Here is a 27,759-nt window from a genome sequence, read left to right on the forward strand (position 1 = left end):
GTTTTGAAAAAAATAAGGAGTTGGTCACCCATGCACAGACTCTGAAGTTCTATGTTGACAAATCACGTAACTAACAGTAGATGCTGATAACGGACCGCAATATGCCAGTGCCGAGTTCAAAGACTTTGCTAACCGGTGGGAATTCAGACATCTCCCTTCCAGTCCTGGACATGCACAATCCAATTGACAAGCAGAGAGGACCTAACAAACAGTGAAGCATTTTTGGAAGAAAGCAAAGGATGATTGTGGTAACCTACAGTTCCCTTTTGAAATATCACAATACACCACTGGAGATGTTAGGACTGTCACCTGCCCAGCTGTTAATGGGAAGGCGGCTAAATCTACTCAAATCAACAACACTGCTTACACCGAAAGATTTGGAACAACTGTACACCCAGCTGAGAGAAAAGCAACAAAAACAAAACCTGTACCTTTACCATTGAACAAAAATCTTGCCCGATTTGCGGGGAGATATGGCCAGAATGCAAAAAGGAGAGACCTGGAGACCAGCTGTAGTCCTGCTCCAAAATGAGCAGCCAATACCATTTGTTATTCCTACAGCTGATAGGGCACAGTTCAGGAAAAACAGAAAACATTTAGGGAAAACAAGTGAGGAGACCTTTCCTCACAATACAGATTTGGACATGGACTCAGAGACAAGATTGTGACGCAAGTATGAGACATAAAAATGAAACATTAGCAGGTTCACCAGCGGGCAATCATTAGTTCTAGACCACTCCCAAATACCTGGCGAGCATTCTGAACAACATTATCATACAAGGTCTGGAAGACAGAGTAAACCACCCATATGATTTGGATCTTGACTATATGAAAGGACAATTAACTTATGTGTCATGAAACTCGTCTGCACTGAATGGTGACTATTGCCTATTATATTTCTTGTGGACATAATGTGAAAAAGAAAAAAGGTACAGCAAGAAAATAAAAAAAAAAATGAGGCGATGTCATATATTTGCATATGATTTATATAAGTATTGTATATTGAGCACGGTCGCATGATTGTACATTACAGGCACCCGTACTTGTCAGTGTTAAAGGAAGGGCCGCAAGGCCTATAGAGGATGGATTATGACATGAACGCGGTCTGTTCAAACATTGCCCTGCCAGTAAAAAAAATCCTGAGACAAGACAAAGTTGTACACCTCATCGAGATACTACAAGCGCGATACTTTTTATTTCAGTTAAATAAATAAAATGAATTTTATTTGAGCACAGCACCAAAAAATTGTACCAGCCACTAAGAAAAGGTAACAACTATTTGCACCAAACACACACACACACAAAAAGAAAACCAGCTATACTGAAGCTGAGGATTTCAAATGTCCACCCTTATTACACTTATAATCTTTTATTGTGCTTTATAAAAATGCCCAACTTGCACACAATGGTACTAAACAAGTTTAAGATTAAGCATCAAGTTTTACTTTTCTGGCAGTCTGAGTGACTATTGGTTTCTTATAAATTGTGCCATAGTACACTCATACTATGCTTTATCATCTCATTAGAAAACAGCAAACGGTTACAAGGTACATAATGAGAATCAGACATCATGCACACAGCAAGCAAGCAGCTGTCATCACTGAGAGCATCCTCAAGATCATCATTGACATGCTCACATTTTTGCATTGTAATGCAAATTTCTCAAAGAAGATTAAGTGAGTGAGTTAGTGAGCAAGGGTGACAGTTACTTTTTGCTTGTAATCTTGGAAATTATATTACAGTGTTTTCACATTTGTATTTATTTCTTGTTCTTGTCCTGCTCAGGTCTCTTTAAACAACCAAAATACATATTTTTTGGCACTTTCAAAAGACTAACATAAATTTGCAGGTGTATACCGTTGATATGTACGTATTTTTGTTCATTGTCAAATTATTTGACAAACACTTAGAATGTTAATGTTGATGCGTGTCACTGGGTTTTCACATTTGCAATGATTTCTTGTTCCAAAAGCTCATGTCCTTTAAACAACAAAGATGCCTTTTTTAAACTTTAATCAAAAATTTACATATTTGCAGGTGTATAGCATACATTTATAGGCATTTTGTTTGATATTTGACACTTATTTCTTTATGGTTTAATATTGTAAAATGTTCCTACTTACAAACTAGATAGGTCCCGGATCATCTTTCATAAGTTGAATTTGTTCGTTAGTTGCTTCAGTACAATATTTTGTATGATTAAGGTTTGTATAGGTAACCTGTATTGTTTTGTACTAAAAAAATTAACATTTCATAAAATATGAAATGAAATGATCTGCATTTATATAGCGCTTTTCAAGTCAATGACTTCCCAAAGCGCTTTACAATGTGCTCCACATTTCCCAATAGCGGCCTTGCAGCCATGTAAGGCGCTAACCTGCTTATTGGGGGTATTAGGGGTTCAGTGTCTTACCCAAGGACATTTCGACATGTAACACGGACGAGCCGGGATTCGAACTGAGATCCCTTGATCCCAAGACGAGCGCTCTACCTCCTGAGCTACTGCCGCCCACAAATAATAATAATAAAAGTAATATGCTCTATCAAGTCAAATAAAGTTAAATGTGACTTACTTTTGGAAGCTAAGCTTTCACTTCAAAAGAAATGGCTCGCCTCTTCTCTTTTCCACTTCACACCAACCACATTGAATGGATGCACGAGATATTAAACAACAAAAATGTCAAAGTTCATAGCGTGCTGGACATACAGTATAGAAAGTTTACACACAAACTTGGAAGAGGATTTATTCTCTTCCAGGTGGATGGTGGGGACGTCTCACAGCGCCACACGCCGGTAGCGGCAAAAAGAAGCAATACAGTGATGTCCTGTACTCGGAAAAAGGAGTACACAATACAAAATCTAACCTACAGCAATTTCCAGATATTTTTGGACATCCCGAAAAAATGTTTGTATCTACCGTTTAGCGTAAGTCAAATGGTCGTGGGTAGGGGAGCGTCTGTAATGTGTTTTTTAAAATCGGATTCATCGATTATTAGAAAAAAAATATTTGCAGATGAATCGATTATTAAAATAATTGCTAGTTGCAGCTCTAACTGATGTGCCATCTGAAGTAAGATACAAGAAAGATCCCTACCGACAAAGGTGTTTAAGGAATTCAAATCCATGGATTTGCATTGAAGATGAGTAGACTTCTAAACCAGGGTGCACAATAAGGCGATCGCGATCTACCAGTCAATGGCGACGACAACGTGAGTAGATAGTGAGGCAATGGCGGACTTTACGTTCATTTTTTTGGAATAAAAGTTTATTAAGTGACTATTAATTAAGCCTAAACTCGATGCATTGTTTTCCTCCTAAGAACAATATGGCTGCCGTGTGACTACAGCCCTGAAGCAACGCAAGAACAACACGGGACCCCTGTCTACTTCCAGGCACTCTCTTCCAAAATAATCATCAGCTTATTATCTGATCACCATAAAATATGTCACTTGATTGACAGACAGGTCAGTAAGTCTGACATCTGACCATTTCTGAGGCTTGGGTCACCACTCACCACGCATGTGCATACAACAGTTAACGAGCAGTGTATGTTACAAAAGAAAGCGTTGTGCGCAAAATGCTCGACATGAACAAGATAATGGATTTGTTAACAAAGATTTCCTGTTCCATTTATGCAAGATCTCTTCAAAGAGCTATTTTTTTAGGTAAAAGGATGATTCCAAACACTCGTAGCTGTTGCTACACACTGACATGAGATGGTTGAGCAGACGGAAATTAAAAATACAAGGATCCCTAGTTTTATGGAGTCTAAACATGCAAAATGCAACCAATTAAATGACATTCAGTGGCTGCTCGACTCAGCATTTATAACAGATCTGACTAAAATGCTGAATGGTCTTAACACAGAGCTGCAAGGGAAACACAATAATGTGATCAGTTTGATCAGCTCAGTAAATTGTTTCAAAAGAAAAATGTAAGCTGCAGCGTAGTGATATGGAGAACATATTGACATGGCCATTTCTTAAGTAGCTCACATGCTGAAAAAGTTTGGGCACCCCTACTCCAAACAAATAAAGGACACAAATGCAACAAGTTTGAAGCATTTCATTGTCATAGAGCAGGGGTTTACAACCTTCTTCAAGCTAAACTTTAGCTGCTAAAGGGCACACAGTTTGAGATGCATTTCTAAAATTACAACTTATCATAGTATTACTATATTGTTCATGTGTTATCACCAGGTTAATAATTGAAAGTAGGAATGAATGCTCAGTCAACCACACACAAAAAAAATAATTCTACTAGAAAATCAAAAAGCCCCAGCATTGGTGAGCTATTTTCAGAACAGTTCTGCGGGCACCTCAGCCGTCTTTAGGGGGCACCCTGGTGCCCGCGGGTATCACGTTGGAGAACCCTGTCATAGAGAAACCTCAAGCCAACAACTGGACAGACATTGGATAAATGCCTGTTTAGCTGATATATAGATGATTTAGCCTTTTCTTTTTATTATTGTGTAATATACTGTATAGTATTCTTGCTTTTACCTTGTACTGTGCTACTCTTGTCCCAGATCAGCTCTCTCACTTCAGCATCCTGTACCACCTCCTTCCAAAACTGAGAGCAAACAGAAAAAAAAACATTATGTACGCATAAACACCACATTAATAAACCAAAAGTAAACCATTTGTAACCAACGATGCATCTCTGCAAAATCATGTTGCCTTGTTTTATTATGTGACTTTATTTTGTTTGAAGTGGAAAAAGGGGAAAAATTACCCTGATGAAATCCCGGGAGGTTTTTGTCTTCCAGTCGGATCCAAACACCCCAGAGAAGCTGCCTAGTGCTAAATATATATATATATATATATATATATATATATATATATATATATATATATATATATACATGTAAATATATTATATTAAAAAAAAGCATTTCTTAACACTGCTTTGAAAAGTTTCAATGTAAATAGATGTTTGACGTCAACGTACAGTCATCAAAGACACCGGTATGGGCCAGCAGCAATGTGACCAATTTGGGATCCTTGTCCAGCTGCATGGCATGCTTGCTCTCATTGGAAAGCAAAGTGCAAACGTTGACAGCAAAGTCCACTTCGTTGGGCAAGCCAGACAGAAGAGAGAGCACCAGTTTGTTGTAGTCGCAAGGAGGAATGAAATCAGTCGACAGCCCGTAGCTCTGACGTAGATAGTCTGAAGAGAAAGGGATACGTTTCATGTTTTTAAAATGAAATTGGTCATACCCAAAAAAACTAACTCCCAAGGTTTGATACAGCTTTTCAAAACATATAGCACTCAAATTCAATGTATTGTAGGGAGAACAGTGTATAAACAATGTACAACTTGTGCCCTTGACACCCTTAGTCATCCTCTGATTTATTTTTTTTCTTTTCAAGATAATGATACCCTTTAGCAACTACGAAAAATAAGATTTCAACCTTGTTCACAGGTTGTTGCCATTGTAAACCAAGACAACAGCTTCTTTATGGTGCAGAAGAGATCTAAAGGATTCAATCTCGTCTGCTGGAGGCTTTGTCCATTTACATATAAATATCAAGAAGGGGAGATTTTATCAGCATTATTAACAATCAGCCTTAGCTTCAAATGAAGTCTTGTTTTTTTGCACAAAAGAAAACCTGTTAGGGATGTTAATCACGACTAATAACATTTCTTAATAGGGGCGAATCCAGCTGTTTTCATCAGAGAACCTTTCAACAACAACAACTGCTCAATTCAATTTATGGGAGATACTGTTCGACCCCTGCACCTACATTAAAACGGAACAAAAGAGTGACTGTAAGACAAGACAAAGGACTACTCGGCAAATTGCTGCAGGGCTATGACTAAAATAAATATCCTATGGCACAATTCACTTTAATGTACGGGGAGGAAAAAAAAAAAAAAAAAAAAAAAAGTAATAGTTATAATGCCACAATACCCCAGTAAATATTTGGTCACACATCACTACACTCACGAATGTAAGGGGACCACAGTCGTGTGTTATCAATGAACATAATAGCTGCAAAAGAATGTCTTTGGTGAGCTACCCTGGCTATATTTTTCAGGTATCTTGTTTCAGACTGATATTGATTGTCTATGATGGGTAGATTTTTAAATGATCAGCATATCTTGAACCCCAAGAGTTAAAGCCTTCCAATGATATGCGGTATGACGTATTTCAGTTACTGGTGACATCATACAGAAATCGTGTCTGTACAAATCTGAGACACATATTTGCTTAAGGGCTTAATAATGTTTGACTGACATATCCGACTGTTTTGTTGATGTTCCTACTGTAGAACCTTATAGTTGGGTGTGCCTTCTGTATGGAAATATGAAAAAATGTTAAATGATCTGCATTTATATAGCGCTTTTCAAGTCAATGAAGACTTCCCAATGTGCTTCACACTTACCCACACCCACATCTTTTTGTCCAACTTCTGTCATATCCATCAGAACTTCTTAGCGGGACCCGACGTACTGGATTTTTTTGTTTCCGTTTATTAAGGGATAGCAGTTTAAACTCCAACCAATAAAGCGAAAAAAAACCAAACACAATTTTCTCTGATGTGCTTTTATCCAGAGGATATTTCTTTTTGCACTTTTGAAACAATGATTATCAATGGTATTTGCACAAGCAACTTCAAAAAAACACAAGCATCTCATGCCCGATACAGATCACTGAGCCCCTTTGGAGTGATGTAAAACTAATCACATCAGTATTAGAATTAACAGGTTTTTTTAAGTCTGCTCAGACACAAACACCGCTTATAACCCATCTCCCATTGAAAAAAAATAATAAGCCCAGTGATGGACGTTAAGCACGACTGAGCTCACTAAGCATCGGGCGAAATCCCAATGAAGCGTGCGTTAGCCTACCTGATACAACATGCTGCTGATAGTTGTAGGAAGTGGGAAAGGCGCCAACGGGAAGAAAAGTTTTGGTGTTTCCTGGCTGCGCTTCGTCGTCATCTTCCCCGAAGTGGTGGACTCGCTCATACTTTTCCAAGTATCTGCAAAAAAACAGCAGTGGTGGGTCAGATTATATGCTGCCGTTTTAAAAGCCAAAGTGTCACGCTTGATGCCCAGGAAGAAAAAGTCATGATTGACACAGTTTTGTGGGTAACATTAGAAGGTTTTAGGATGGAAATTAAACATTAAGTATGGGAAGAAAATAACTCTTCCCAATCCCCCCTCCCCCTCTCCAGGAAGCAGAGAAAGTTAAAGACACAAGACCAAACTGTCAGATCACAGCAAAAAAGATCAAGACCAAGCTCATCAAGTGGACTTCCACATATTGCATTGTTTTTATTATAAAATGTCTAAATGTTATTTCAAGGGTATTTTGGCATGTCTTTTTCACAAATCCAAGCAATAAATTACTGTATATTCCGAACAATATGAGACACCCAAATCCCTCAAATGGAACAGAAAGTTTAACGTGCCCCTTATAATCTGGTGGGCCTTGTAGTGCAGAAAATCTGGTAATGCGTATCAGCTCACCTAAAAGATGTGTTATACAAAACATTCTGGCAAGATGTTTTCATTAGGTTTATCTTTAATTTTAAGTTGATACGTCATCAATGCACTGAGTGTACGATTGACTACTTCACAAAATCCAACTCAACTTTTGTTGAGGTAACATTAAATAAAATACAAATTTGATAGATAAATGAATACAATATACAAATGTCAAAACATTACTCCTACATAGTAACCAAAATGTAGTGTTCCACACACGATTCACAGCCCCTGTGATTCCAAAATTGCATTCAATTACATTGCAACATCAATTTCAATTACATTTTCTGTTGAATTCAAGACACTTGTTTCAATTAGAATCTGTAAAGGCAAGCAATGCAAACCCTAAAACATTTGCAAGGAACTTGGCAATTCCTTTTCTGACAACAGCCACACTATACTGACATGCTCAGGAAAACACACACAATACCTTTGTGGTGAGAGCGGGCCGTGAGTCACTGACTGGGCGAGCCACTGGCTGTTACTAACTAAGCCCCCCACTTGTTCATCGTGGACGAGGTAATCCCGTTTGCATGCTCGCTTGACTATAAATACACCGTGTTGGCCGCTTGTAAAAGGAAGGAGGGAGCGATCAAGGAGAACAGGAGAGATCCTGAATGAGGCGTCATCAACCGCTGCCTGACCCAAAGCAGATAATGACTACAGATGGGTGGCAGTCATTTTTAAGCACGGGGGTCTATACCACTTGTGCTATATGAATGCCTTTATGAAAAGAGAGAATATACAGCCTTTCCCATACCACAAAGTCTTCGACAGGCCTCCAGGGTCGAATTGCTCCCGTCAGGGTGTCAACTTGTATCATTAAGAAGACAATATTTTGAAATGCATATAAATAGGAAGTTAATCCAAATAAGATATTTAATTTAAAAAAAGATCACAAACGCCATGGGGTGTGTTTGCTTGCATGGTTTTTGTGCTCTCATTTGCTTTTGGTTGATTGGATAATAAGCGTATTTTCGTGTTGGTCGCTGCACTTATTTTTTTGCTGAGCAGGGGGAGTAGCATATTGGCACAGGAATGGATCAAGACAAAGGATAAAAAAAACCTAAGCAGGAAAATAATATAATTTAGACTAATTTATATTAATACTTCTAAAGCAGAGTGTTTCTAAATGCTAATGCTCAGAAGAGACTGATAATATTATTGCTTTTGTTTTACACGTTTTGGTTTATTTTTTTGCGTGTTTTTCAAAAGTTCTGTGCTGTTTCAGCCTACACTGGTTAAAAGTTGAATTGTAAAGAGTAAAGTTCTTGTATTTTAAAGCACTGAAGAGGTAATGTTTTAAATGTTTATTTTTTTGGGGTAGTTTGTTTTTAAGAGATTTTGTGTTGCTCGACTCTAAAACTTATACTGGTGAGCTGATCTGTTAACTCACTAATACGATATCTTAAAATACAGTAATCCCTCGGTTATCGCGGTTAATGAGGACCAAAACCACCCGCGAAAAGTGAAAATCTGCGAAGTAGCGACGCCCCCTCAAAAATGCTAAAAAAAAATTTTAAAGTTTTTTTTTTAATTAATTATTTTATTTTGCTGTTATTATTTTTTAGACCCGGTTAATGGGGACCAAAACCACCCGCGAAAAGTGAAAATCTGCGAAGTAGCGAAGCCCCTTCAAAAATGCTAAATAAATAAATAAGCAAAATAAATTATTTTATTTTATTATTATTATTTTTTTAGACCCGCGAAGCTCTGAAACCGCGAACGTGGAATCAGTCTCAGCATCAGAACAACACTAACTATTTTAAGAGTAATTAGATAACATGCGGGCAGCACGGCAGTGCAGTGGTTAGCGCGTGTGCGGTACAGTTCTGAGGTCATGAGACCGAACCTCATGTGTGGAGTTTGCATGTTCGGCCCGTGCTTGCGTCGGTTTCCTCCGGACACTCCGGTTTCCTCCCACATTCCAAAAACATGCATGTCGGGTTAATTGGCCGGTCCAAATTGTCCCTAGGTGTGGATGAGCGAGTGAATTGTCTGTCTCTGTGTGCCCTGCGGCTGGCTGGCAACCAGTTCAGGGTGTCCCCTGCCCGAGGATGGCTGGGATGGGCTCCAGCACCTCCGCAACCCTACTGAGGATAAGCGGTGCAGCTAATGGATGGATAAACAACATGCAGATCTTTTTCTCACATTAAACTCCAGTCTCGTTTACCATGCTTTGTGGGCAATACTTGTTGGCTGTGTCATTGTCTTTCATAACTAGTGAATTTATGATTCAATAGAATACAAGCACAGACATCATCTAGCTAGCAACTTACATTTAAAATGTACAAAATCTAAAGAAGTAGGAACAGTAACCTTTAACGTGTCCATAAAACCGAGTATTTTCTTTGAGCTCTTCACTATAAAGAGATGTTTCAGCATATAAACATACCAATTTTGATTTTTTTCTGTGAATAATGCTGTAGCATTAATATAAAATGCCTACCATATGACACTAAAATTGGGATTTTTATGAAGGAACAGAAATTGATCTAAAAATGGTGGCATGGACTGGTGCAGCGGCTCATGCGTCTCCAGTAAAAAAAAAAAAAGGCCTCTAAAACAAGGACAATCGGGCTCAGAGACAGATTCTTCCCCAGTACCATCACCACGGTAAACAAGCACAGACGGTTACAAAAAAATCTTGCTTTCATATAAATTATTATTAATATTTTATTTATTTAGTCTAATATTTTGCATAATGATGCTGCCAATATTATTGCACTACTGATGCACTTCCAACTTAAGGCCAGTCTACATGCAATACCATGTAAATGGTATCCTAATATTTTTCATCTAATTTCTTTTTCAATTTTTTATTACATTTTATCCTGAAGTGCCACATCTAATTTTGTTATCAACAATGTCCACTACATTGTTTTTTATGACAATAAAGTCAATTTTACTTCTAAATATAATCTTGTGAATCTTATAAAAAATGAGGCAAACACTGGCACAAATATATTCTGTAAAAAGTATTGTAATAAAAATAAACATTCTGCCCCCAAAGATTCTCGTAAATACTAAATAAAACCTTCATGTTCCTTCTGATTGTCCCCAAAGTTGTCAAAGATGTGTGCCCAACACTTTCATCAGAGTGATGTAATAACCACAAAACCATTCCCAAAAATGTAAACCTTCTCATAATTGCCACTGCTTAACGTACAGGCAACATAGATCACAATTCAGTAGCAGTTTTGCCAGACTGGGGTAGGCTAACTAAATTTTATGCTTCTAATTTGAAAACATGAGCTTCAAAATTCTTTGCTAGATCACAAATGAAACCCAACGAAAAGAAGATCATATCACCTAGATTGAGTGAGAGATTTGAACATATTCAGTTCTACGATTTATAGCCCAACTTCTAAAAAAGTATCCCTTGAGCCCGATGGATGCAGATCATTATCATGAAGATGCAAACGGAAACGGCTGATGAACATAATAGCAGAAGTATGTCTGGCTTTTTAGGATAAACACATTTCCTTGTTTCTCACTGAAACTGATGTAAATGTCACCACATTGTTTTCCCTGAGAAAAAAATGGTAAGGAATGACAAGTAAAAACTACACATTCAACTTTAATTGACAAAAACAAACAGATTGACCTCCCTCTTACTCCCAGTGTGTTTGAGTCCACTGCCACCTGCTGGATGTGAATGAAGACAAGTCTTAATATGCTTTTAGGGTCTTAATGAATAAACCTAGGATGAGTTTCAGTACCACTTTGAATTGTATAGGAATGACACAACTGAGTAAGAATGTAAAGACAAACTTGACACAACCAAAATCACGAATGATTAAAACACTGATTTAAGTGGTCTGAATGCAGATCTTGCAGCGTCCCTGATAATGTAGGACAGGTACATACACATGCAGAGGTCAGCGCACAAGACGGCGCAGTAGTACCCACTCAAACATCTGCAACTAAGTGAGAAAGTCTCACACACCCATTGAAAAATATTTTGCTGAGAATTAAGTGAGGGGTGGGGGGTAGGGGGGGGGTTAGTAATATTTAGGTTTCCTTCCATTCGAGCCCAGAGTGCAAGTTGTCAAGTGCTGACAATTACGTTTCTAGAAAAATCATGCTTTTATCTTGTCAAGTCGGACTTCAACGCAACAGATTGCTGACCTTCTCCTTTACAATATAACCGTTGGGACGATAGCAGTATTAAATTTATTGTTATTGTTTATTAAAAGCCCACTGACAAAAGCCTTTGACGATGATTAGTGCATTTAGCCATGGCAACAAAGAAGTAACCCAAGCTTTTCTCAAGGCAGCTCTGTCAATTTTCAAAGAGGGGAAAACGAGAGATAGAGCAGTCGATGGCAAAAAACATGCAAGTTGTGCGTGATGGATAGATTAAGCCGTGAATGAAATGAAATTTCTATGCATTTTCAATTGCCAATCGAGCAAAAAACAAAAACAAAAAACAAACAAAAAAAAAAGGTTTATTACAAGCTCAATAAAATGATAATTTAAGTGTTACAATTAACAAGCTGACAACCACAAAAGTCAGGATAGGTTTCTGGAGGGGGAACACTTGTAAATTTCTTATCAAATGGATAAACTGCCAAGTGAGTTCAAAATCAGTAAGATGGTTTGAAGCTATACTGCCGTTGAAAACATTTACATACGAGAACAACTGTTATTAAGAGCATCTGTTCACGGTGTATATAAAAGAAACTGGCGACAAAATTTAGCGTTTGGAGTCACCAGACCCTGACATCTAGGTCCATCATACCAAGTTGTCAGGTGGTGTGTTTCAAAGGAGTAAATTTGCCAAATGAGTATAGAATTTACTGTCACGTCCTCTGAGATACAATTTTTGTTTTTTCTAATTTAAGCAAGAGTATATCGTGTGTAAAGCCATTTTTTAAAGGCAGGTGGTTCTGAAGACTTCCACAATAGAAGTATCCTCCTATGGGCTATCAAATGAGCAAAGGCTAAAACATCACCTGAACTACAGTTGTCGAGAGATCGTCAGTTGACCTGCCAAAGATGGCTATATGAGACTATGGATTGATATGGTTTCCTAAAATATCAGAAATGCACACAAAAAATTGATCTCTAATATCCAATCAGTTTAGGACACGACCAAAGCAGGAGTATGGTGACAAAGACTTTGAGAGCACATGCTGCAATGTCCATTACCTAAATTGGGAAACAACTTATGGAGTCAATGTTTGCTTGAAGGAGTATGTAAAGCACCTTAAGTTGAACTAGAAGCCAGCCTTGCACAGCTGGTGGAGGAATACAAGGGCCTTTTTCCAAAACTATTGTGATAGGTTTCCTTGCAATTCATGTCTTTATTACACATTTATCTCAGAGGGCCACATTTAATCTCTGTGTGGACAATGTTTACTATGTTATTATTGATGAAAAAAAATAATTGTAGTTCTAATCTCTTGTATGAGAACACAAGGTATATATGATCATGAATTTTAGCATGACATGTTCCAAAATAAACACATTTAAGATGACAATTCACAATAATAATCTTTACACAAAAAAAAAACACTCAGTTGCATGTCAGTCATCACCAAAGGCAAACACACCCGCAAAATAGTTGTTTGCAGACCAACTGTTGCAAGTGTGCTTATCAAACGATGTTGTTTCACAGGCAGGCTTGGTGTTTGTTTGCGCTTGCAACCTTGAAAGATTTCTATATTTCGATATTAATTATTGTTTAGAAAAACTACAAACACATGGTACCAGAATACCACAAGAGAAGGTGCATTTGATTTTTCAGGATCGGCACAGACTGGAAAAAAAAGGAAAATTTGGCGAGTTGCATCAGGAAGAGCACCCAACGTAAAAGAGTGCCGTAAATTCCGGACTATAAGCCGCTACTTTTCCCCCCATACTTTCAACCCTGCAGCTTATTCAGTGATGCAGCGAATTTATGTAATTTTTCTAACGGCCGCCAGCGGCGCTCGAGTACAAAAGGTAAGATTTAGACTGGTGGAATATATGCGCCGAGGAAGACTGCAACTTCTTGGCTTGTGCGAACAGTAAATTAAATTAACGTAAACATACCCTCATTATGCAAAATGCAAAAAGAAAGGCACATGACGCAGCTTTCAAGCTACCGTATTTTGCGCATTATAGGGCGCACCGGGTTATAGGGCGCACCTCCAAAAAATAGTTTTTGGTCCTATATCTTCCATAGATAAGGCGCACCGGATTATAAGGCGCTACAATGGGAACATCGACAAAACAGTCAGATGATTCAGTCAAACTGATTACCCCCTTAACATTACCAAAGCTTGCAAAGAAGCAAATACGTGTCGTAGACACGTGCGGATGCGGTGTCCGTACGATGTCACTCAAATGCATCGTTCCAAACATCATTCGGAAGGTTAAAGTCTTGGGATTCAAGAAATGCCAACCATTCCTTAGTTTCTATTTTCTTTTTCGCTCGCAACTTTACTGTGCATATGACAATAAACACTTGGAATTAAGTTTAATTCACTCAACTCATCACAGCAACATCAAGATCGTTCTAAAACAAGATACCGGGAAAATATAAAGCCACATAGCTCACCTAAGTTCTCACGTTCAATAATGATACGCAACCATGGTCTTCTTACAACCGTGAGTGTAGTAAATCCAGGAGAGTAAAATATTTACAAATACAATGAAACATGTTTCTTTATGGCGTAGTTTAGCAAGCTTGCTATTCAGTCATCTTTTTCGGCCAATTGCAGGGTTTGTTTTGGCCCTCTAGCCTATCCGAGGCTCCGAATAACTTCAGCCAATAGCGATCGATTTAACTGATGATTGACACATCTTTTTCGGCCAATTGCAGGGTTTGTTTCGGCCCTCTAGCCTATCCGAGGCTCCGAATAACTTTAGCCAATAGCGATCGATTCAAATGATGATCGACACATTGGTTAGCCAATGAAACGCCGGTATATAAATCCCAGCATACACCGCGGACTACTCCACGTTCGGGGTAAAATCTAGTCGGCGGCTGTTGGGTAAGTTGCGAGACCTTGCGATTTAATTTTGAGCCATATATAAGGCGCACTGTATTATAAGGCGCATGGTCAGCTTTTGAAAAAAATTAAGACTTTTAGGTGCGCCTTATAGTGCGGAAAATACGGTAATAGCAATCGAGCAGTCCGATAAAGAAGGAAAAAGAGCTACTGCATGTAAACTTGGCATAAACGAATCAATGGTGAGACGCTGGAAACGGCAGCGGGAAGAACTGGAGAAATGTAAAAAGACGAAAAAAGCTTTCCGAGGTAATAAAACTAGGTGGCCCGAACTGGAAGACCTTCTAGAAGACTGGGTGAACACACAGAGAGCAGATGGCCCAGGTGTTTTGACTGTGCAGATAAGACTGAAAGCAAAAACAATCGCCACCGAAAATAAAATTCCGGATTTCAAAGGAGGACCGTCGTGGTGTCTTATATTTATGAAGCGAAAAGGTCTGTTCGTCAGGAGACGGACAACTCTGTGTCAGCAACTCCCTCCCGACTACGAGGAACAAGTCGCGCATTTTCACAAATTCTTTCAAATAAAGATAGAAAATTTAATTGGACCAGACGACATCATAAATATGGATGAGGTACCTCTCACATTCGACCTGCCCCTCACCAGGACAGTCAACAAGAAAGGAGAATCATCTGTCACGCTAAAAACAACCGGACACGAGAGAACTAAGTTCACCTGTGTTTTGGGCTGGACTGAAGCTTCCACCAATGGTATTTTTTAAGAGGATTACTTTGCCGAAATAAAACTTTCGGAAAGACATTGTTGTGAAAGTTAACGCGAAAGGGTGGATGGTAAAAAGCCTAATGAAAGAATGGTTGACCGTGTGTTATGGCAAGCGACCGGGAGGATTTTTTCATTGAAAAAAAGCATTACTCGTTTTAGACAGCATGAGGGCACATATCACAGATTCTGTGAAAGCAGCCATCAAGAGAACAAACTCCATTCCAGCAGTGATTCCTGGGGGCACAACAAAGTATTTGCAGCCGCTTGATATTAGTGTGAATCGTGCATTTAAAGTGGCGCTACGTGTTGAATGTGAGAATTGGATGACTAGGGGCAAGAAATCTTTCACTAAAACTGGCCGCATGCGAAAAGCAACTTTTTCGCAAGTCTGCCAGTGGATCCTGACAGCATGGGGCAGCATAAAAACACCACCATCACCAACGGGTTCCGAAAAGCCGGTCTGCTGCGTGACGGAGAGGAGGGCACAAAATCAGGAGTGGATGGGAGTTCCAGTGACAGCGCGATTGAGGACGTAGGAGCGTGGGACGACGTCTATATAAGACTGTTTCGACACCGAGGAAGACGACTTTGATGGCTTCAGTTCAAAGGAGGAAGATGAGGACGTTTACCGTGATTTTGACAAGTACGGTATGTTTTTTTTTTTTTACCAGACCTGTTTACTGTGTTGCGAGCGTGTTGCTACCAGTAACCTTCCTGTCATGGGCACCGTTTGGGATGAAAGTTATATTATTATTATTAAAGCTTTGAAAACTCTCTCGGTGTATCGTCTTTCTTTGTGAATATGTGTAACCATGTCTAATATGTATTTGCAACTGTATATTTTTGTAATGTATTCATTTTAGAAACTTATTCTGATATGTTTAGCACGGGCGAATGAGAAAGAAGGGGCGGAGCAACCGCGGGCTGACGGGAAGTAGAGTAAATGTGAGACGTGTTTGTGGACGCGGCGGACAATAGTGGATATATATTTTTCCCACCCTTACCTTTGGAAATATACACTTTTTTCCTTGGATTACTTTCAAGGGGCACCCGGACTCTGCAGGTCTGCATCAAACCCTAAGTACCGGTATCATTTTCCGTTCGTTTTGCCGGCTGTGATTTTTGGACCGTGTACTTCTATGCAGGGATCAGAATGGAGATTTTCATTTTCAGCTGAAATAGCCAGGGTCCAGGGGCCGCAGGCCCCGGCCAGGTCCAGGGCAGAGCCCGGTGGGGGGCTGAAGCCAACAGCATTTATCTTATTTGCTATGTGAAAATTGCACTAGAATGAATTAAATCCAACAAAACAGAAACCATGTATTTTATTTATATATATATATATATATATATATATAAATAAAAAATATATATATTTACATTAAAAGCATTTGTAATATTGAACATGATCATGATGATACAAAATAATTTATTTTAATCATGTTTATAACAAATTTTAAATTTTGTTTATCCTGATCTAAATATTGTATAAACACAAAAGATCATCATTTCATAAATAAATAGATTTATAAATACCTCAGATTGGGATTTTCTGTCAACAGTGGTTGACTGCTGCTAGTATTTGAAGTGGAAGGATTTGGAAAGGCCAATAATGTTGAACCGGTGGTGTTACTGTTAGTTTCACTGCCGATTTTAAATGCGGATCCGAGTGCATAATTTGATCGCCGGCAAGCTATTTTTGCTTTGTGCTTGTTCATTTTAGCATGATCGATCAGTGCCACACAACATCGCGTACCATAATTGATCAGATCGACACAGTATAGACACTTTGCTTTCCCTGGAACATCACACTTTGCGATGAACTGGCTCAAAGTTTCTGTAACTTCCTCGATCTTTGCGCCGATTTTAACGTTTACTGTGACAGTCTTCTCCAGCCATGACCACTTAAATTTATTCTTGATTCCTTTATCAATCTCGGAGACAAAAGCCTCGTCTTCTTTTCTTAGTATTTTCATATTTACTTTTTCAAACACTCATTTCACCGTTTGAAAAGACCGGAAGGAGCGCCATGTTTGAGAAAGCCAATGCTCTGAACAAAAGCTCCGCTGATTGGTTATAAGCGAACCTATCGACCAATGGTAGGAGTCGATCTATTTGTTAGCTAAACCACGTTGTGCGTTATAGATCTAATGTGCTGCGCTTCTTTTTGCCGATTTTTCTCGCGATCTCTAACTGCTAACTTGGGGTGATGAAACAGTCACGTATCATACCTCACCCCCCCAAAATATTTTCTCATCGAATTTGGACGATTTACGGGAATGACCTTTGGGGTTCAAAAACAGCGGAAATCCGCAGATCCGCGGAAAATTCTGATCCCTGTCTATGAAGGACATTTAGTTTCAATCGCGAGACTTGAAGTCGGGTTTGGGTTAATTTTGTGTTACAATTTTATAATGTGGGCGAATGCGGCTTATATACAGGTGCGGCTTGTGTATGTACAAAATCGGTTTTCCTCCCAAAATGTGGTGGGTGCGGCTTATAATCAGGTGCGCTCTATAGTCCGGAATTTACAGTAATCAAATATGGCAGCTACCAGTTGAAGGAAGGACAGCTACTGGTGAAAATATGAGCACAGTCGACATTGATTAGACTTTTATCAAATATAAACTGTCATTACAAGACAAACAAAGCAGATTTCAAAAACAATTTGATCTGGCTGGAATTTACCCTGTTTGATCATGTTATTTGTGTAAATTATTGATACAATAAATATCTCAGAACTCCTTTTTCAATACTCGTCTCAGCTCGACCTGATTTCCAATCTGTATGTCATGATTGGCCAACTTGAGTTTTTCAGCTCACTGGGAAAAGAGTCGCTAACTTTCTTGACTTCCACCTAACTTAAATACAAAGCATACAAGACATTAAACATGTATCATAATTTGAATTTCCACAACAACAACTAATATTTTTCAAATAGCCAAGACTTTTAGTGTGTTTAAAGACAGACCTAGGGCATTACATTTCTTTCCAATTAAAATTAGGAGGACCCCACAACAAAACACAACTAACTGTAATTGTGGAACAAAAACAGGAGTGCAGAAACAGAGAGCCTGTTGGGGAAAAAGCATTACAAGAGTACAATATTGGCATTGATTTAAATTTGCTCTTATTTTGGTGTTTAATAAAACATTTGTTATTCGGTTCAAAATCAATTTTTTGTTAATGTACCGTGTTTTCACAACCATAAAGCACACATAAAAGTCTCGGATTTTATTCAAATTGTGCGGCACCCTCATTGCGCCCAGTGTGTGATGTAAAGCAGCGGACGTAGCTGAGAACACTGAGGCTGCTAAAGAGTGAAGTTTGGGCATCAACCGTTAAAGGTTGAGATGTAGATAGATAGATACTTTATTCATCCCCTAAGGGAAATTCACATTTCCAGCAGCAGCCCTGAGCTGAGAACAGTACAATAATAAAGCCAAAAGAATACAATATACAAATACCCAGTGTGACGTGCAAATGCCCACTGTAGCGTGTTATATAGAGTAACTAAATAGTGCTACACAGAATACATATTGCAGTAAGATTCGTTAATATCCAATGTAGGTGGTGTGGTTTAATGTGGGCCTTTACTCTGCCGGTGGAGTTAAAGAGCCTCATGGCATGAGGAAGAAAAGATCTCTTCAGTCTGTCCGTAGTACAAGACAGTGACAGCAGTCTGTCGCTGAAACTGCTCTTCTGTCTGGAGATAATGCTGTGTAGTGGATGCGATGGATTGTCCATGATTGACCTCAGCTTTTTCAGTGCTCGTCTCTCAGCTACTGTTGTTAGGCTGTCCAGCTCTTTGCCCACAACAGAGCTCGCTTTCCTAGCCAGTTTATTGAGACGAGAGGCATCCTTCTTCTTGACGCTGCCTCCCCAACACGCTGCCGCATAGAAGAGGGCGCTTGCCACTACTGTCTCATAGAATATTTTCAGGAGCTTTTTGCAGATGTTGAAGGAGGCCAGCCTTCTGAGGAAGTAAAGTCGGCTTTGCCCTTTCCTACATAGAGCTTCTGTGTTGGCAGTCCAGTCCAGTTTGTTGTCCAGCTGCACACCCAGGTATTTGTAGGTCTGGACAAATTCTACACATTCTCCCTTGATGGTTACAGGAACCGGGTGAGTTCTGGTTCTCCTGAAGTCCACCACCATCTCTCTGGTCTTGGTGGTGTTTAGGTGCAGGTGGTTTGCGTCGCTCCAACGGACAAAGTCCTGAATTAATTTCCTGTACTCCTCCTCCTGCCCGTTTCTGATACATCCCACGATCGCAGTGTCGTCGGCAAACTTTTGCACATGGCAGGACTCAGAGTTGTACTTAAAGTCCGATGTATATAGAGTGAATAGGAACGGAGAGAGAACGGTCCCCTGCGGAGATCCTGTGCTGCTAACCACAGTGTCCGATGTACAGCCCCCCTGTTTCACATACTGGGGTCTGCCTGTCAGGTAGTCAGTAATCCATTCTACAAGGTGTGAGCTAACTCCCATCTCTGTCAGTTTCCTACTCAGTAGCAGAGGCTGTATGGTATTGAAGGCACTGGAGAAGTCCAAAAATGTAATCCTCACAGCCCCCTTCACCCTATCCAGGTGAGAGAGGGATCGGTGTAACATGTATACTATAGCATCCTCCACTCCCACCTTCTCCTGGTAAGCAAATTGCAGTGGGTCGATGGCGTGACGGACCTGTAGCCTCAGGTGGTGCAGCAGCAGCCGCTCCATGGTCTTCATATGTATATAAGTATATAAGGCAAGGTTTACACTGCAGAGCCGGATGCTCAATTCCGATTTTTGGATGAAATTCGATGGTTTTGTGAAACCACTGACATGTTGCCTTTTACATGTATGCGATCTGTCACTTAAGCTTCTCCCGTTTGAACGCAACAAGTGCCCCACATGTGTAATGTGGCCATTGTTTTAGGAGGTACTCATGGATGCTAACGCCATAGCATATCTAGTAAATTGAAACTTAGGGGTAAACAGAGTTGTCTCCCCAAATACTTATTAAATTCAAAACCTCAATTTCACCTCAATTGAATGCATTCCTTGTTTTCGTCCACCAATTTGTTGTGATTTCTATGCTACGCAGAAGAACATGGAAACCAAGCAGCCACGAGAGAGTAGAAGATTAATGAATTGAGGGTTCGCAAGTGAAGTAAGCTGAAAAACGAGCAGTAGATCATCAAGTAAAGCACAACAGTAAAAAACTCATTGGACCCCCTTGTGCGTATCGCTTCGGTGGTCTTTTTAAAAATCGTTTTATTTCTGTGTTTTACTTTGTAAGTAATACTTGAATAAACCACAACCAAATTCAGTTTTGCTCTTGCATTATTTTTAATAGGTACACTTGTATGCTTGTGTGTGTTGTTGTAAGGCGGCCACAGCAGAGGGCAACTGCACCCAATAATCAAGTGCGCCCTAGGTATGTGAATTTAAATACATAAATAGAACTAGCTACGGAGACTAGGCCTTTTAAATTGGGGGCCCTATGGTCTTAAAATACGGTACACACATTCTAGGTAACACCATTAAATCAAGCAATATATTTGGCTCAATTGCATGTTTTATTTTTCCTTCGTTTATTTTTTTTCCCTGATGAAAAATCTTGTTTTTCTAAAAATGTTCCTACATGGTCGCATCTCTAATTGCTCACCAACGTTATGTAAATATCCCAAGTCATTAGATCAATATCTTCAAGATTCTTCTTTGAACAACTGTAATATTTGTGAAATGGTTCTGCAAAACTAGCAGCTGTCTGAAGAATATTAAATGGCTTACAAAAACCACCTATGCCGCAGAAAAAATACATTATGAACTATCACTAGTTTTTTAAAGTAAACCTATCAATTGACAAATTTTGTAAAAATGAATCCCCGACACAATCACATAACAATCAGTGTTCAATTTTACCTCTGAAAAGTGATGGGTCCCGGGGACTCGCATGCTCAAAAATCTATGGGTCCCAACAGAGATCTATGGGTCCCCAAAATTTAGTGTTCGGCGACAAATATGTAAATAAATCTATACATTCATTCAGTTTTAATAATCACACTTAATTGGTAATACAAAGCAGTTATCACTTCAAGATTTTTCAGTTCACAAAAATGCTGTGCATTATACAAAATAATATTGCTGAAATATTAGTCTACATATTCATGCAATTTCAATCACTTCAAATTTTTCAGTTCATACATTCTTCGTGGTTTGCTGTCCCGCCACAATTGTAATGCCTTCTCAAGGACCAATTGCAGCAACGGAATTTCCAGAGCTATAACGTGGTTTTCATTGTCGTTGTGTCGATCCAATGTGCTTTTCTGAAAGTTCGTATCGCGAAATGATTTATGCAATCCAGTTTTTTGTCACGCTGGGTCCACGCATCACAGAACATGTAGCCTCCATTATCATCCTCCTCATAGCGTAACCAGGAATATAGTCCATTTTGGCAGAAAAGTCCTTTTCTTGCTAGTATTCTTTTGTTTATCTTTCGTCGAGTCGTTTGCTTCAAAACACGTGTTTTTCTTGCCTTCGCGGTCTTCTGAAGAATTTCTCCGCAGTTTTTTCGTGCCGGAATTATTGCCGTTGTTACCACTTTCTGTATTATGTTTCGACTTATTACCGACACTGAAGGAATTACCAATTTTTTGTTGATTTGCACCTAATACAAACTGTTTTTACGGAGGCATACTTCTCTTTCACTCGACAACCACCAAAACAATGACTTCATCTCGAAGCAACGAGATCTCGTTTGCCGAGATCGGCGCGAGACCAAAACAACAATGGATTTGCCTGACGAAAAGTTTGAGTGCGGTAAATCTTTGTTAAAAACAAAAGGAATCGGGTAATAATGACAATTTGGGGTCAAAAAAGTTGCGTCCCGGGGACGCACGTTGATTTGACACAATGCGTCCCCAGCAAAAATGATGCGTCTAGGACGCAGGGACGCGGGCAAACGAGAACACTGAACAATACATCAAATCAAAGTCTTACCATCTGACAAAGTCATTAGGAGAAAATATTTTTCAAAATTGCAAATATTGCAACAATCAATGGACAGCTACCTCCAGACCGTTCCTTGATGCCAATGCCTGCATCACTCCCGATGGGTCTGAGACAGTGAGGGCAAACAGAGGTTAAGCCCACCATCTAACTTGCCCGCAAGTTTTCTATTGAGAAAAACCGCCAATAAGCCAATTGATTAATGGGGTTTTCTTTGTTTACCAAAGAAGTCAGACCAAGCAAACTGATGAGCAGGAAGTTGCAACTGAAAATCAGGACGTGAGAATTGAGAGTGCAAGAACACGTCCAAAATTTGGGCGAAAAGTATTACAGAAACCATAACTAGAAACACATGAATCATTTTGGTTGAAATAAATCCATACAAATATAGTTAAAAAATGACTATCCAAAAACATCACTTCACAACTCTGCAGCTGCTTCCCAAGTTTCAAGAGAGAACTTGAGGAAAAACGTTGGTCCCAATCAACCGAGCATATAGGAGGAGTTTGTATTTGCCAAGTTATCATTAAAAAAAATAATAGGTTTAGGTAATCGCACTATAGCTAAGATCAGGTTTAATAGGGATTTAAAACACACAGCTGCAATGGGAAACTTCTTATTTGGGAGTTGTTCTCAAATTGCTCTCCTTTGATTTCAATAATAAACCTAAAACAATTTAATCTGATAGGAAAAGCCAATGTTTTAATCCTCAGTGTCCTGCCGTTTCGGAACCGATGCCTGCATTGGCTTTGATATAAAAGTAGCGTCTAAACAACTTCAAAACAAGCTGTAAGAATGTCTCTGGCATCCCATCAACTTATTACAGTTGTCATTCAGATATCAAATGGACACTGATCTTCTTATTACTCTACAAGAATTGGGTGCTGAAGTTAAATCTTTGGAGACCACCAATACAACTGGGGGATAATTTTTGAAGTTCCTTTTTAATGATGGGTCCGATGTGGATCACAACCTCGACTAGTGACCAGCTGTTTGAATAAAAATCTAGCTACTCAAACTCATATTCACACCTGGACAATATTTGGTTCTATTCATGAACCTGCCTTACATTGGGAAACCAAGCCAACTCTACAAAAAAAGACTTGTTCAATTCTGAGATCTCTAACTGGGACCATGAATGTGAGGGCAATGCGATTTGATGTCTTAAATATACTGTATCTGTTGTTTATCTCAAATGCATACACAACAAAGATGGTGAGGATTTTGTCTTTAGTAAATACAAATCACTTATTCATTCATCAAAATATTTTCCATTTTAAATATGTATTTTAATCTTACCTACTTAATCCAGCACCACATTTGGACTGATTTTAATAATTGTACAGCAATGACCAACAGTAACAGTCTTACTCCCGTACTTTAGATGAGTAAATTAACAAAGGAGGCCAGAACAGACAAAACTATCTGAACCAATATTACTCCTAATACATACAGGCTAACACCACACGGAAAACGTGCTACTTATTATCTATCTCGCAAGCAAAGTATTGTTGTCAAATGTTTTAGTCAAAATGTGAAACTAATAACTTAAATCATTCGGGTGTGGCTTGTAAACAGCAAAGTAGTCGAACTCTACATATGGAGGTTTTACTTTTCATGCCTGATGTTGGCCAATAATGCCTTATGTTGACAAATAATCAACAGTGTTTTTCCACAACAACAACAACAACAAAAAAAAATGATTCTCTGCCTCACTACAACAAGCATGAAACACACACCATGAGGTGAATGCATTTAACATGATACAAGAAATTATAATTCAACTACTCATTGAAAAAGCAAGTCAGCAAAAACGTCTGTCGCACATTGCTGCATTTACCCCGAGCTGTTCAGTGTGACATTAACACCTCAGAACTTCCTTTGATAAAATCAACAAATTCAAACGGTGGTTGTGACAAGAGAATGATGTATTCTGCATGGAGCCTCCCTTAGCTGTTAACATTTGTTTGCTGCTCCCTATTTCACCAGAAGCGAGTATGTTAGCAGCTGCCTTGATTGAAAAATGAGCTTGATATCGTTCAGATATGGTTGGTCAAATTTTGAAATAAGTCTAAAACACAGTTACAGCAGTATGCCGACCAGTTCTGCACATGCAAAACTGGAATTCTGCACATTTACGGAGCCTACGAGTTTAACAGCTGCCCACCATCAATGCATGTAAAGGCTGGCAAAAAACTGCCCAACATAGGTGGCTGCAATGTCCCCATTGACAGGAACTAATATTTGATATTAGAGTGCAAAGCTTGAACTGCTTGGGAGCGCCAGACACACTGGCAGTTGACGGTGACCAATAGTATGTTTATAGTCCCAAAAATGTTTGATATTCATTATGGAAATGTATACAGAAAGCTGAAAATGTTCTTATTCGGACTGTGAATAGTCACATAAAAAGAGTTAGGGTAGTTAATTCATTTTTGGAATGCTCATTTGACCAGTCCGACTTCTTGCTCTATTTCTTCTTCAGTTATTTTTCCTTCTCTTGGGTGTCGCAAAAGGACTGTGAAATGATACAAGCCAACTCTGGCTAACTCACTAACCAAACCTCTGATGAATTGGTGAATAGGATATTTTCTTTTTTTTTCAGTCCAAAAATTAGCTCAGGAGGTAGAGCGCTCGTCTTGGGATCAAGAGATCACAGGTTCAAATCCCGGCTTTTCAGTGTTACATGTCGAAGTGTCCTTGGGTAAGACACTGAACCCCTAATGCCCCCAATAAGCAGGTTGGCGCCTTACATGGCTGCACGGCCGCTATCGGTGTGTGAGTATGTGTGAATAGGTAAATGTGAAGCACATTGTAATGCGCTTTGGAAGTCTTCATTGACTTAAAAAGCGCTATATAAATGCAGATCGTTTCATTTGTGCCATTTTGAGGCTTGACAAAAACTGCATTGGAAATGAATCCAAATTCTTGTTTGTGAAAAATAGTTATTTAAAACTATAAGTGTTGAAATAACAGCGCAGGGAAAGGGAAATTACTAAAAATCCCTTGATAACGGTTCCAAAATCGGAAGTTTGAGGGTACCAACTGGTTCATACTCGTGTTTTCCTTTTGATAGTAACTAATATTTTATATGATACGAGCACATTCTTAGCTGCTGGGAAGCGCCATATTCTCATTACTGACAGTTCACAGCATGGTGACTAGGGAGCTTCGCAGCGTAAAACATACCAGACAATGAGGAGGGGAAATGAAGGGCTCATTACGAATATGATCCACAACAAAAATGCATGCCATGTTCCATTTTGAAAGGCAACTGAAGAAAAAAAAACACCGGTTGATTGCGTCCTAGTCATTGTAAACACTTCCCACATGCGGTCTGGGAGGCTTTGCTACTCACCGAAGGTAGTACTGTTTTAAAGCGAATGCAGCGTTGGAGCAACTCCTTGGAAAATTAAACTCTTCCCCAAGTTCATTCCATTGGTTTTTGTCAGACACCTGAAGAAAAAAATGGCATTTTGTTAGAACAAAAGGTAAAAGTACACGAAAAGAGCGGCAACGTTTAGACCATCTGCTTCTCTGTCTACATGCCCCCCTACCCCCTCCGTAGAGTGCAGAGAATCACTGTTTTTGTTTAATATACGGTTACCATTGTACGACAATATAATTCAACAGAAGGATGCCACTGATGTGTCATGATCAGCACGTATTTCCATTTCACACAAAATGTACACGAACGTCTGTGTGTACAAATGCTGGACGACTTATCGTTTCAGTTGAAGGCTAGCTGGCCTCAATGCTAACATGCTAAGTGGACTTTTCCCCACGCCAACCTCAGGCGCAGGCGAAGCCAAACTCACAACAAACTGTGCCCACGCGGAGAGTGGACAAGTTAGTTGGCGGGAAGGCTTTAAATCGTGGGTCGGTCGTGGTCGGTTTTTGGTATTCACCACCCGGGCCTAACGAGGCCTGTTTTTTGTGAGCAGCCATGAAGCAGAGGAAAATGGCGAGGACGTACGAGGGTGGGGGGGACGAAGACTTTTCTCTGGCTGGCCGAACGGTGGTTCGGTTGGGTTGGTCCCCAGTGGGGAGATTCCCGAGCGGCGGTAAATCGATGTTGAACGTGCCCGCTAATTTCAAGTACGCTCTGGCTCGGCAGCGCACAGCGCACAACACAAGGCGGCACATTGCAATAGATGGCAAACTAGCACAAGGCCAACGACGAGCCACTAACGGCTGTCTACGGTTTGTGTGATGCACTCATCCCGCTTACGATTCGTATAGGGGTCAATTCGTTGCACAGAGCCGATTGACAAAATACACAATTTGGTTCCCCACTCACCTTTGCAAATCCACCTAAAGAAACGACTCTGAAATAGAGAGCGTTCAGATCCAGCTCTTTCCCACCCACGATAGGAATCTTCTTGAACGGCGATCTGGGAGAGATAAATCAGCACAAATGTACCTCAAACCTTTCGGTGCAAGTCAGAGTACACCGAACGTCGCATTTGGCGGGGGTAACGAAGAGTTTATGTCTCACCCTCTGCTTTGGTGAAATTGCCGCAGCTCGTCCAGGAAAGCCTTTCCCTTCCTCCGCTGATCTGGAAGATTTTTCCCCGTCGAGTTTGCCATTGTTTTTGCATGCAAAAACGATTAAAGCCCACGTCGCTCGCTTCCTAAGACACCGACGATCCCATACTCCGCCGGCGCTCAGTCATTCGCGAAGCTGGGTGTTTAAAAAGTTCAAGAAATAGCTGGTAGCAAAGAGCGGCGGCTCGCTAATAAATACTGATGCACACAAACGAGCGAGTCCCCTGATTCAAACCTCGGACTAAGTTCCAATTCGATCGGTCCTCCGTATACGAGCGACCTACCGGCGGATTAGGCACGTCATGGCGGGACGTGTTCGATTAATGTTTTGGGGGTCGCGGTTGTACTCGTTTGGAGTGGTTTGACAGTGCGTTACGGACGCTATCGCACACACTGTAGAGCGACAGAGGGATCCCGTTCTCAGACAAAAAGATGAGGCCGTAAGGCCGGCCTGACGTGCGCACAGCGCCCTCTGTGGCTCATGCCCCCACTGCAGCACCCGTTGGTGGAAGGACTGAGTGATTGTTGGAACAAAAGAATGTTTTTTGAGGGACCGTCTAACAAATTGTCTAAGAAAAAGCGGGTCAGAAGTTTCTTACAAGTATCTGGTGGGGTTGGGTATAACATTAACACGATATTTTAAAGACGAGTGAATACACAAAAGTTTTCTGACTGTATGATTGGGATTGCAATAAAGATTCTGAAATAAATGATTTCACACCCATCAATTATTTTCCTCATCCTTATTTTACATTGTAGAACAAATGAACACAATTCATCATGTATCCATTTTGCTTTAATTTTTTTTATTCTGTGATATTTATATACTTAGAAGTACTTAATCCACAACAAACCTTCTGAAGCTGAGAGCTACTTTTTGTTACCAATTCACGTGAAGGGTTTCATACGCATTTATAAAACAACAATTTATCACGTTATCACTGTTTTAACCAGGGTGTGATTTTTAGAAGTAGAGTCAAAATAGGCTTAGTCAATCAC

General features: G+C 39.7%; 1 protein-coding gene across 1 annotated transcript in view; it reads right to left on the reverse strand.

Annotated features, from left to right (window-relative positions):
• The window catches only part of arid2 (AT-rich interaction domain 2), a 42,494-nt gene extending 15,282 nt beyond the window's left edge, over positions 1–27,212 (reverse strand). The window contains exons 1-7 of the mRNA XM_088347282.1: positions 26,711–27,212; positions 26,513–26,606; positions 25,571–25,668; positions 6,856–6,989; positions 4,951–5,169; positions 4,735–4,802; positions 4,503–4,572 (exon numbers count right to left, since the gene is read on the reverse strand). Of these exons, the coding sequence (XP_088203408.1) occupies positions 4,503–4,572; positions 4,735–4,802; positions 4,951–5,169; positions 6,856–6,989; positions 25,571–25,668; positions 26,513–26,606; positions 26,711–26,802 (775 nt within the window). The 5' untranslated portion in view covers positions 26,803–27,212. The remainder of the gene's footprint in view (positions 1–4,502; positions 4,573–4,734; positions 4,803–4,950; positions 5,170–6,855; positions 6,990–25,570; positions 25,669–26,512; positions 26,607–26,710) is intronic.
• Positions 27,213–27,759: the final 547 nt, after the last annotated feature.

Source organism: Urocampus carinirostris, chromosome 11 (genome assembly GCF_059441175.1).
Source record: "Urocampus carinirostris isolate Australia breed hairy pipefish chromosome 11, RoL_Ucar_1.0, whole genome shotgun sequence".
NCBI classification, from domain to species: domain Eukaryota; kingdom Metazoa; phylum Chordata; class Actinopteri; order Syngnathiformes; family Syngnathidae; genus Urocampus; species Urocampus carinirostris.